Source organism: Eupeodes corollae, chromosome 1 (genome assembly GCF_945859685.1).
Source record: "Eupeodes corollae chromosome 1, idEupCoro1.1, whole genome shotgun sequence".
Classification (NCBI taxonomy): domain Eukaryota; kingdom Metazoa; phylum Arthropoda; class Insecta; order Diptera; family Syrphidae; genus Eupeodes; species Eupeodes corollae.
In genome coordinates this window covers 72,608,967-72,622,399 of record NC_079147.1, presented here as the reverse complement: position 1 = coordinate 72,622,399, position 13,433 = coordinate 72,608,967, and the positions used below count along the sequence as shown (strand labels likewise).

Here is a 13,433-nt window from a genome sequence, read left to right as displayed (position 1 = left end):
TTCTATAATTTAACACGGAATGAAATCAATAATAATTGGATGTATATTAAGAGCTCAAAATTACATTTTTTTCTTAATTTCAAAAGCGAACCAAATGAATAACTAAAAGAAGTGAAGTGGCGCTTTTAGTTGTTAGTCAAAGAGAATGAATGTTTATTTAATTTTTTTCTTCTTCTACGTTTAAATTTAGAAAATTAAATATGGCCGATGGGAGCTTCTTCTTCTACGATTGAATTTAGAAAATTTAAATTAAATATGGCCGATGGGCGCGCGATTTGAAATTTATTCAAATAAATAATAATTCCCAATAAGTGTTTTTTTTTTTTTTTTTTTTTTTTTTTTTTTTGTAGTACCCGTAGCATGATGGTTAGTGCGTTGGACTGTCATGCAAGAGGTCTGGGGTTCAATCCCTGCCTGTGCCACCATAATTTAAAAAAAAAAAAAAATAATTTTCGCGGGTACTGCCTCTTGCGAGGAATTGACAATTCCTTCAAGAGTAATTCTTGTCATGAAAAAGTGCTTTCTCAAACTAGCCGTTCGGATTCGGCCTTAAATTGTAGGTCCCTTCCATTCCTGACAACAGTACTAGCACACAGGAATGGTTGAGAGTTGTAAGTCACTAGGCCCTGGTTCACAACGGACTGTTGCGCCACCCCATTTGATTTTGAATAAGTGTTTTTAATTTCAAGAATGATATTATATATTATAATAGTAATATTATTTAGTTTTCGAAAGACTTTACCAAAAAATCAGGCCTCACTTCCATTGAAATATGATAAAAACAAGTAGAGCAAAGGGTGTGAAATTTTAAGGCAAAATTCAGCTTTTCTTCAAAACTTAAACAATAAAACTTCACGTATAATCTAATGGGACCATTAAGCACCTTTTAATCGCTGAGCCCTGTTAAAAATCCAAAAAATTGAAATTCGGCTAACACTAATGTACATGTGTTATGTTGGGTTTAAGTGTCTGTTCGTGCAAAAGTGGATTTACTCCTCTTTCAGGAATGTATTATCCTAATAGGAAAATCAATAAGGTGTAGAAATCTGGAAGTTTCTGTCGAATTGCAATTAGGGGATAGTGTAGTCTGTGTGCTTTGGAATTGATTGTAAATACCGAAGAATTACGGAGTGTCCAATCTTGTTGTTAACCCACTGCTGTGAAGCTTTGAGACGAATAGCAGAGCTTGAAGCTATTTATTTGCTAAGTATTTATATCAAGAGGTGTAAGGTAAGTGCCGCAGATGAGGTCGTGCAGTGCGATCAGCTTATACCATGTTAAGCTGAACGTTGGACTTTAGTAAGTTTTTCGTTGCTTATAGCTTTTTTTAAAGCAATCCACCAAACTGCTACACCGTACAGTAAAATCAGCCTCATTATCGATGCAAAATTAGGAATTGTAAGTCCAATTTATTACCATTTTTGCAGGAAAAAAGAGCTACCAATTTAGTTTTTAGTCTAAAGTAGGATCCAGATCCAGACTTAGCCTCGTTTACCGATGTACATACATATGTATGTAGTTGTTTTTCAAATAGGATAGCTGACTAAAAGATGGCTTGGGTATAAACTATTGTTTTTTCTATGAGTATGGGCCGTGAAATATGACTAAGCAAACTAAGGTTTAATTTCAAAAATTGACTTTATTGGAAAAAGTGCCAAAAAGTATTTGAAAAGTGACAAATAAATTTAATCAATTTCATAAAAATAATTCCAAGTGATAAAAACAAAAACTTTATCACTATTTTGAAGTGCAATTAAGGTGAATTTTGAAATTCGGCGTTTTGTTCGTTGAAGATACTTAAGACAGTAATCGAGAAATTGATAATAATTGGACGTTAAAAAACGTAGTGAAAAATATCATGCAAATTCTTATTGACGAAAGAATTCTGGTATAATTTTTTTTTCGGAGACTTAGACAATTTTGCTATTTCCAGTATTTATTCATGTTCACGTTTAATATCTACGGCAAGAAAATTTAAAATTAAACGAGACAAAAAAAATAAAATGGTGAAACTTTCACAGTTATGCTATAACTTTTGCGAAAAGACAACAAACTATTCCATAATTTTATTTTTAAATTAATATTTTTTAGTAAAGTTGTTGAAATATTAATTATGTATTATTAAACTAAAAACGTCTTAAATAATAACGAAAAGTAAATTAAACCTCATTTAGGGATTGCAAATAACACAAACAAAATTTTGTCTAATGAACGCTAACATGAAGTTATCATTCACCAGGTCCATCTTTTTTTATTGTAATTGATCCATCGGTTAAGATACTGACATCACGCTTAGGAATAAGATCTCTTTGAACAGGAATTCTAATCGTACGACTTGGTTTGTATATTGGCAAATCAAATTGGATTGCAATGAATAGTTTTGATAATCGAAGACGTCTGTAATTGTTTGTATCTCATACAAACCTTGAAGCACAGATAATAAATATACAGATGTCTCACCCTTATGGCGAGAAATGATATATGAAACTGAAATCAACCAAAAAAAGAGCTTTTTCAAAAAGTTCAACACATTCACTAAATGAATACACGAAAGCTATGTTGCTCGTCTTCTTTCCTATGAATGAAAACTAAGGCAAAGAAAAATCTGAAATCATTTTTGTATGTTATTTTCCTCTCATAATCCTAATGCACAGTAACACATAATACACCAAGATCATTCTTCACAAATGAAAACAAAACTGTTTTATTTTGATTTTTTGTGTTGTGGTGTGGCTGGTGGTGATGCGTTGAAAATAGGTGCAGGAGAGTTGATCGCTTGTCGACGACGAGAAAAAAAAATATTCACAGTTGTCTTTGGAAATAGAAACAAAGCTAAGACAAGGTTGTCTTTACAGCTCGAGTTCTTATAATCGGATATGTAAATGCTAGTTGCGTGCATTCATGTGGATTTTTTTTATAAATTCTTCTTTTTCTTCAATTTTGTAAAATCTCCACAAATACATTTTTCTGTTTTATATGTTTTTAAACGTAATGAAGTGTTGTTGACTGGTGTCAATTGGATGATGAGGTACCTCATATGTAAAATGTATCTCATTGTACAAAATGTGTCAACAATTAAAATAATATTTTTTTCTAGTTTAAAAAGAACTGATCTTATTTTTTTTATTCAAAAAGATTACTTCCTCAAAAATGGACAAGTAGATTTTGTGCAGCAAAAAATAAAATATGTAGGTACTGTTTTCTGTTCAAATAAGGGTCTTTCTGTAGATTTGTATGTTTCCTTGACATAACTGTATAAAAAAAACGTGTTCCTTTTTGATTATTGTAATGGGTCCGATTTGTCGAATTGAAAATGTTGACATTTCTCGACGTTTTAAGGTCCATATAGTGGAAATAAAAGCATTTTGGGAAAATGTCTGTGCGTGTGTACCTACGTTCGTACGTTCGCGACTTTTTTTTGCTGTCCATAGCTCAAGAACCAGAAGAGATATCGACTGCAAATTTTGTTATACAGATGTAGAAAGATGCTGAAATGAATCTCAAGAAAATTGAGTGGGTGTTTTCAATTAAATTGTATAGGTATTATATGTATATAGTAACGTCAATATAAGGAAGATGGATGGGGCAAGTCAAGGTTGATCTCTGAGAAAGTTGAAACCGCAGGACGAACGTTTGCGATAAAATAAGTTTCGCAAAAGTCTTGGTGTTTTCCATTAAATCGATTTCCCTTTCGAGAGAATTCTTTTCATCAGACCAAAGCCTTTTTTTACTCTTTTTAAGTCGACTAATTTTCTGTAACATGTTTATTTTAGATTTTTGATTTGTCAGAGTTGAAGGCAATATTTTTAATTTTGAAAAGCTATTTGAGTCGAAAGTAAATTTTTACGAAGTTTTAAAATTGTTTTTTGTTAGGTTTTAAACTTTCAATTCTATTTTTCTCAAAATTGTATTGAGTCAAAAATCAAATTTTACCAAATTTTATTAATTTTCTTGTCTAGGTTTTTATTTTTTGTAAAAAAAACTGTCAATTTGATTTCTCTCAAAATTTTTCACAATATTCCTTATCAATTAAAATTGGTTGGAAACCATGATCTCAAAGATATTTGAGTCGAAATTTAATTTTTAAAAACTTTGAGTAATGTTTTCTCAGGTTTTTATTTTTATAAAAAAAAACTGTCAATTCTATTTTTCTCAAAATTTTACCAGATGTCAAATCTTTATTTTTCGTTGCACAAAATTGGTTTGGAGATAAAATAATTTTGTAAAAAAACTGTCAATGAGGTTTTCTTCAAATTTCTATCAAATGTTGAAAACAATATTTCATATAAGATAAAATAAGTTTGAAGCCAATATTTCAAATTTTTGAAAAGATAATTGAGGTGAAAATCAATTTTTACCAACTTTTGTTAAATTTTTTTTTAGGTTTTTAATTTTTTGTACAAAAACTGTCAATTTGATTTTGTTCAAAATTTGACTGAATGTTGAAAATAATATTTCTTATAAGATAAAATTAGTTTGAAGCCTAAATTTCAACTTTTTGAAAAGATATTTGAATCGATATTCAATTTTTACCAACTTTGAGTAAAGTTTTTTTAGATTTTTATTTTGTATAAAAAAAAATGTCAATTCGATTTTTCTCAAAATTTTACCAGATGTCAAAAACTTTATTTTTCGTTGCACAAAATTGGTTTGGAGATAAAATAATTTTGTATTCGTAAAATTTTCGAGTTGACAAATTTTTGTTTAGTTTTTTTTTTTTTTTTGATTTATAAAAAAAACATTTAATTGGATTTTTTTTCAAAAAATATGTTTTTATCTGTATAACAAAATTTATTTGAAGTCAATATCTCTTCTGATTTTGAGCTATGGACGACGAGAAAAACGTCGCGATCGTACGAACGTAAAACACAGAAACCAAATCATCTGCACATTCACTTGCCCCTTCTTGCCCACACAATATTTTCATATAGCAGTACACAAGCAACTTCTATTCTCCTTACCGGACATTTAACAATTGCCATTCACAAGAAAATAAACAAAAAAAGATCCAACATTATCACCCGTTTCTTCTTTTACGCACCAAAACGCGCATAAAAAAAAGATATACATTTGTTTGCAACGGACCAAACTTTGTTTTTGTATTCGTTGGCAAACAAAAAAAAAAAAAAAAAAAAAATAGCAAGACAAAAAGAGCTTTCTCAGCTTTATTTTTAAAAGCTCTTGTCTGTTAAGGCTTGTCTGTTAAGAGAAAAAAATGTTTCATTTTTTCCTGCTGGGATGAGACATCTGTATAAATTTATTATCTGTGCTTGAAGCGTCTAATAATTTTGACCGTAGTTGTGCATTTCCATCGACTTTAAGAAGTGTTGAAACACTCACAGATTTGCATGGTCGTCTTTTTTTATCGCCATCGTCATCCAATCGTTTCCAGCTCTTTACAGCCCTGTAGAATGTACATAATGGACGTTAACTCGAGTAAAAAAAGGACTTCAGCGAAAGTGAAAGTGCTTTGAAATTCTATACTTCTTCTATTTTAAAGATTTGTAAAGAGCATTTTCATCTTCTTTACTTAATTCTACAGCAGCTGCTTCCATTGTAAGTAATGTTAGCAGCTCTTAGAGAGTGATTTAATATTAAAGCCTTTGGAATTCACACCGATTCGTACAATGCAAATAAAATTTTCTAAGACTGCGATTCCCTCCGATGAACTTATTTAGATTTTCGTGTGAAATAGCAAGGTATTAATCATAATAATCTTCAATACGATTTTATTTTGATTGACTTTCAACACGACCTGATAATAATTTCGTTCTTATTAGAACTTTTACCTTGTATTGTTTCCTGAAGAATTATCATCAATACTTTGTGTTTCACTTGTTTCGGATGATGTTGCGCTATTATTGGAATTTGGTGAATTAAGTTTGAAAACATAATATAACACTTATATTACGTCTTCGAAAGTCAAAGCTTTTATTCGACCAGAATCCAAGTATAATTCTCCTATTTACGTTGGTGCCACAAAACCGTACTTGAATCTTTTGGATAGAAGAAAACGATCGGCAAGGTTTTATGTTTAATATTGTTTTATCGGTATTTTTAAAAACAATGTTCTAGTGAAATAGCCAATTTGATTCCTCTCCTCAAACAATTTAACCGTAATACCCTCACTTTTAGGAATGCTTATTAGTTTACCCTTGAGCACAATTTCGGATGTACTGTTTAGTTTAGCCGCACTACCCGAATGTGGAATGCTTTACCAGGCTCAATATTTCCCACACATTGCTCAATGTCCGGACATTGAAAACTAATGTACATCGGTATTTTTTTTTCTATTTTTCGTACACATCTATGTAGCTCCAGTGGCGCACTCCAACTTATGGGTGAGGTCACTTTCCACCCGTGCGCGCCGTGTGATCGGATACGGGACCGTAGATCACGCGAAGAACTTTTTTATCGAAACTTTTGTCAAAGTCCATGCTTCTGCACCGTATAGCAGGACGGGGATGTTGAGGGTCTATAAGACTTTTGTGGGTCGAGAGAGGGCTTTACTGCTCAATTGCTTCCTTAGCTCGAATAAACATGCCTCTATTCAGTTCGAGTCCCGTCGTGGTGGGTGTCGATTTGACGTGCTTGAGTGTTTTACAGGATCGACCGCACGTTGAAAATTTGATAAATTGTGGGCTTTCCTTGTTTAAAACAGAAGATTTTGTAAGCGATGTTAAGTAGGCTGATTCGTCTAAAGTTGAATGATCCTAACAAAATTATCTCCAACCGCTTTGAAGAGCTCGGTATTCAAGCCATCTGCTCCATCTCTTGTTCAATAATATTCACAAGCACCTGCAAAATATGGCACAATTAAACTAAATATTTGGAATTTGAATTCCTTGTTCAAGAAAGTTACTTGTTTTTAACTTCCCATAGGAAGTTATTGTAATGGGTCCGATTTGTAGCATTGAAAATTTTGACATTTCTCGAAGTTGAAGGAAATAAAAGATATTTAGAAAGATGTCTGTGCGTGCTTGCGTATGTGTGTACGTAAGTTCAAACATCCGTACATTCGCGACGTTTTTTTCGTCGTCCATAACTCAAGAACTAGTAGAGATATCGACTTCAAATAAATGTTTTTATACAGATATTAAGGCAGGAAAATGCAGAAAAGGCTCTCAAGAAAATTGCTTAGGTTGTTTTTTTACCAAAGCAGATTAAAAAAAAGATGAACATTTTGGTTAACCTTAAATATCTCGTGAACCAATGAGGCTAGAGACTTGAATTAAATTTTATATTATGTATTATAACGTAAACCAAAACAATTGTATTTTTGGGAAAAAATCCAATTAACGGTTATTTTTATAAATCAAAAAAACTAAAAAAAAAACTGTCACCTCAAAAATTTCACGAATAAAAAATGATTTCATCTCCAAAACAATTTTGTGTAACGAAAAATAACGTTTTTAACATCTGGTAAAATTTTAAGAAAAAACAATTGAAATTGATTATGGCTTCCAACTAATTTTAAATTATAAAAAAATATTTTTTTTTTAACATAAGAACCAATTATGAGAAAAATCGAATTGCCAGGTTTGTTAGACAAAATAAAAACTTAAGATAAAATTTAACAAAAGTTGATAAAAATTGAATTTCGACTCAGATATCTTTTCAAAACTTTGAGATATTGGCTTAAAACTACTTTTATCTTTTAAAAAATATTGTTGTCAAGATTCAGTAAAATTTGGAGAAAAATCATACATAAAATAAAAACCTAACAAAAAGTAGTACTAAAACTTGGTATAAATAATTTACTTTCTACTCAAATTTTGTTCATTTCACAGAAAATATTGTTTCCGATTTCCAGCAGTTTTTTTTTATAAAAATCCAACAGTCCGTTTTTTCAGAACAAAAATAAAGTCTGCAAGAAATAGTACGCAAATTTGGTAAGAATTGATGTTTGGTTCTTGATATCTCTCAAATTAAAATGTTTAAACATTTGTTTTCGTCTAAAAATCTATTTAACAAAATTAGATTTTCAAACTGAACTGTTTCTTTATATGGAGAATATTGTTGTTAATTTTAAAATTTTAAAGAATTATTCAACTGACAAGTTTATTAACCGAACACAAAAACCTACAAAATTTTAAGCAAGACAAATCGACAGACGTGATGGAAAGTTCTCAGTGTGGGTCGCACCCAGCCTCTTTTTTTTTTTGATCGAGTAAGCAAATAAATGTTATATTCATATTTAAATTAATCACTTTTGTTCAATAAATTTCTCTTAGAACTTAATAAAATGTTCATGAGACTTTTCTAACAAAAGCCCGGATTTGCTATAGTGACGAACTTAATTATACAGCCAAGGGCTATTCTCTTTCACTCTATCATGAAAATCCTTGATGTTGAGTTCAAAGAGAATAACCTAACCTTGATCCATCAAATATAGCTTGACATATAATAGGGAATAACCTCATTAATTGAATATTTTGATAAAACCTAAGCATCCCAAATTTGTTGCTAGCGGCTTAATATTTCAACACATCACTCATATAAACTTTAGTTCATTGTTCGATAAAGCCTTTATTTTACATAACTAAGTAACGTATAACTTATAGCATTCCATAAGGATTCCATAAGGTTGTCAATATGGCTTACAGTATACTAATAACGTTGAATGTAAAAATAAAAACAAATTCCATTCGAAACGGAAAATATGTATACGTATGTACATATTTTGCAAACCTTAATTTGTTTAATTTCTGATGAATTTGGAGAAAGAATGTTGCTATAGCTTCCAGCGATTCTACGTTGAATAACTACATCGCCATTTTTATCTTCATAAATGAAATTCAGAAATTAAAACTGACTTCCAAATCGAATGTAAATTTTCGTTAGAATGCTTTTCGGAGGTACTCTTATAAATTTAAATTTATTTGAAGAACCCGCGAGATAAAATATTTTCCCTTAAAAAATTATCTTAAGCTCCACAAGACTTGATTGTGTATAAAATATAACATTCCTTGAATTTCATCCTTTTTAGCAGAGATTCCAGTAAGACACATACATAACTCATAATTGAATAATGCCTTTTTAATCTAATTTAAACAAATCCGTTTATAACTTCAACTCCGCGCTTTTTGAAACTTTAAGTAGAATTTTATGTTCACACAAAAATGTTGATAAATTAAAACCTGCATGCATCCTCAGTTAATTTTTAATTAATTAAATTTCTTACTTTTTTATATTTCCAGTGACAACAACGACGAAGAACACAAAGAGAAAACATGTCAAATGGAAAAATAATTCCGAGGTGATCAAATTCACGAATCACCAAAAATTCAACTCAAGCAAATGTCTGATATGTCAAAAACTAAATACTTTTAACAAAAACCCAAAAAAGGAGAACAAAATGACTGACACGGTGTGAATATAGATCCTGATTATATAGATTTTCGTTTTGTAAATAAATACTCACATACATTTGTAGAATACCTTAGGCGTAGGTACCTATAAATAAATTTAACTCAAAGATGCTAGAACCAACAAGCCCGTCAATTGTACTAAATAGCAGTATCTACAATGACTACATCCTGACAACAACAGTTGAATCTTCATTCAATAATTCCTTTTACAATCACACAAACGGTACATACACAGAGTAAGTATAAAATATAAAATATAAATTCTAAAGTCTAAAGTATTATGAATGACGACAAAGTCGTTCCTTATAACTTAGTTTATCAATTTTAGCTTATTTAAGGATACAAAATAAAAACAACAACACAGAATGACAGAACATTAGGAAGAGAAATCTTCCTGCAACTGCTTCTGCTTCCGCAGTTTTTGTGCGATGTTGCAGGAGCTGACGGTTGTGGTACCTTTCTCTTAACAGGATTGTAAATTGCGATGTTCTGTATATAGGAATGAACAACAGGAACAGGAAGCTATAGGGATGAGGGAAAGGAGATGACTAAGGAATGACAATGATTACAAACGATACATCTTGTATAAAATGTAGATAATTCAATTTTAAAGAAAACGCTGTCAGATGGTGAACGTACATTTAAATTTGATTTATTTCCAGACTGTGTTGACGTTCACTGTCTTACCATAGCTTTAACCATAACCAAGCCCAAACGAGATCTATACCAATTTATTTAAGAAGGAAGGGAATTTATTTGAAATGTGAATGTAGGCAGGTAAATGTTGATTTGATAAGAGGGAACTTTAAATAAGCCGATAAAATGTTTGAAAATATGTAACTTTGTAGGGTAGATAAAGTGGGGTACCTATATATTTATTTGTGACAGTGTTTCACATGAAAAGCCAAATCTGTCACCGAAACGATGTTGTACATTATGCCAAAATGTTTGATGTCTCTGGTGCCATATTTCAAAAGCTTAATTGCAATTTTGAATTAAAGGCACAAATACGAAATGTCTCAGTTATGCAATTCCTTGAAGAGCACAAATATATAAATTGAAATAAGTTGACTTTTTAATTTAAAAGAAGATTTTAGGAGACAAAAAACCGTACAGATTAATCAAAATACAAAAAGAAAAAGCAATAAATAATTTTAATGTTCCTTTAATATAAACATATTTTTGTGTGTGCGTGTCAATGATCTTTTTTCGTGTTTCATATCTCGAGAACGAGAATATACATAAGAGTCTTTTAGGAAATCTAAGCCGATTTTCCTTTTAAATTGTAATGATTAAGTAAATATCTGCACGACCTCAAATATTTCAAATATCGACTTAAAATAAATGTGACTCTACGACATTTGACTAAAATTTGTTTAATAAAACTTAAAAACTGATTTTTCAACACGATTTTTTTCAGAATCATCAATTTTACTTTTTACTTTAAAGAATAAAATTTTGGACGACTGGTAAAATTTTGAAGAAAAATTAAGATGACAGATATTTGTAGAACAAAATTAAAATTCTACTAAAGATACGACTTCAAAACGTTAAGAATTGTTTTTCGAATCGAATAACGTAAAAGTAAGCAATTATTTAGACTTTGGGCTATTATAAGTTTTTGAACAATAATAATATTAAGAAGTGCTGATATGCGAGCAACACTGGTATCTAAAATTACAATTGGTGTTTTAAAATTACAAATAATATTTTTCATATAAAGAAAATATTTGGTTTATAAATCTAGTTTTGTTAAATAGATTTTCAGTCGAAAACAAATTGTTACCAATTTTAGTAGAATTTCTTAAATTTTTACAAATTGCATGAATAAAATTAATTTGAAAGATATCAAGAACCATACATCATTTTTTATTAAATTTGCGTTCTTTTTTATGAAAAAACATACTGTTCGATTTTTATAAAAAAAAAAATACTGAATATCGAAAACAATATTTTCTGTGAAATAAAATAAGTTTGAACACAATATTTTTGAAAAAGTATTTGAACCGAAAGTACATTTCTACCAAGTTTCATTAATTTTCTCGTTTAGGTTTTAATTTTTTGTAAAAACTGTCAATTCGATTTTACGATATTTTTAAGAAGATTTTTGGGTCGAAAATCAATTTTTACCAACTCTTATTAAAATTTCTTTCAAGTATTTTTTTTTTGCAAAAAAAATTGTCCATTCGATTTTTCTCAAAATTTTATTGAAAGTTGATATCAATATTTCTTATAAGATAAAATTAGTTGGAAGCCATAATTTCAAATTTGTGAAAAGATATTTGAGTCGAAATTCAATTTTTACCAACTTTGAGTAATGTTTTTTTTTAGTTTTCTTTTTTTATAAAAAAAAAACTGTCAATTCGATTTTTCTCAAAATATTAGCAGATGTTAAAAACGCTATTTTTCTTTGCTTAAAATTATTTTGGAAATAAAATAATTTTGTATTCGTAAAATTTTCGAGGTGATGCATTTTTTTTTTGATTTATAAAAAAAAAACCGTTACTTGGATTATTTTCAAAAAATATATTTGTTTGGTATTACGTTACAATATATTATATAAAATTTAATTCAAGTATCTAGCGTTTTTGGTTAGTAAGAAATTTACGGTTAACCAAAATTTTCAGCTTTTTTAAGCTGCTATGGTAAAAAACATCCACGCAATTTTCTTAAAAGCCCTTTCTGCATCTTTCTGCCTTATTATCTGTATAACAACATTTATTTGAAGTCTAGTTCTTGAGCTACGGATGACAAAAAAACGTCGAGAACGTACGGACGCACAGAGGAGTATTTGAGCTCAAAATCCGGTCAAAAATATTTTGTATGTTTTTCTCATTGGAATCGGCCTAAAACATTATACTATAGCTTATGATGCATTAAAAAGTTACACTGAAACAAATTTTCGGGTTAAATTTAATATTTACATTGAAAACTGTCGTAATTTGTTTAATTCCTTAAATCCATCTGATCATATAATTTGTTTGGGCGATTTAAATATCGGTGATGTAAATTGGAAATTTGATGCTGAAGATAAATGTTTAATTCCTTTTAACGTTAAAACTGAAATTGAGTGTTCTGTAATAGATTTTTATAGCCAGTATAATTTATTGCAAAAAAATAATGTTCCTAATTTATTGAATCGCATATTAGATTTAGTATTTGTTGATAATGAGCTAGAAGTGAGCGTTGACAAAGCTCTTTCACCGGTGGTTCAAAATTCTCAGCATCATATTAGCCTAGTCATAGATTGTAAGCTATCTAAGCCTATTTTCAAACCACTAATGATATCGACTATTTTTTTTTGATTATAAGCGTATTAATTTCGATGCAATAAATTTATTTTTAAATTCATTACCGTGGGAGTCCATAATAGAAAGCGAAGATCGGACCCAAGCGTTCGTATCTTTTAAAATTTATTTAAAACAAGCATTTGAAAGTTTTATTCCGAAAAAAATAAGTAGAAAGAATTCCAACCCACCATGGTATAATGACAGACTTTCTAAGCTCAAAAATAAAAAAGTAAAGCATATAAACGCTACAAAAAAGACAAAAATAATTTGGTTTTCAGACAGAACTATCTTGTAATTGAAAAGTCTTTTGATGTCTTAAATACATTTTTGTATGGTAATTATCTTTCAACAGCTGAATTAAAAGTTAAGAGTTATCTAGTTATTAGTTTATAGTTTATCTGCAATCTTTTTGCAGATTTTTTTGATTCTGTTTAGGCAGTTACGTCTTCTAACGAACTTCCTGAATTTACTCCATCTAATGTATTGACATAGGAATTATTCAGTTAGAAATATCGGATGTACTTGAAGCGTTAAATGGGATTGATGAAAACAAAGGACTTGGTTCAGATAGTATATCTCCCAAGATAAACAAAAAATGTGCAACGTCCCTTGCATACCCTTTGTTGCTTATTTTCTGAAGACAGGTGAATTTTTAAATGAGTGGAAAACATCGTACATATCTCTGATTTTTAAGTCTGGAGCAAAGCAAAAAATATGTAATTACCGAGCAATATGTAAGTTATCTAATATTCCTAATATTTTTGAAATAATT

General features: G+C 29.7%; 1 protein-coding gene across 1 annotated transcript in view; it reads left to right on the top strand.

The window, feature by feature from the left end:
* The window catches only part of LOC129939353 (tachykinin-like peptides receptor 99D), a 222,462-nt gene that overhangs the window by 81,102 nt on the left and 127,927 nt on the right, over positions 1-13,433 (top strand). Inside the window, exon 2 of the mRNA XM_056047333.1 lies at positions 9,201-9,607. Coding sequence (XP_055903308.1) covers positions 9,480-9,607 — 128 coding nt within the window. The 5' untranslated portion in view covers positions 9,201-9,479. The remainder of the gene's footprint in view (positions 1-9,200; positions 9,608-13,433) is intronic.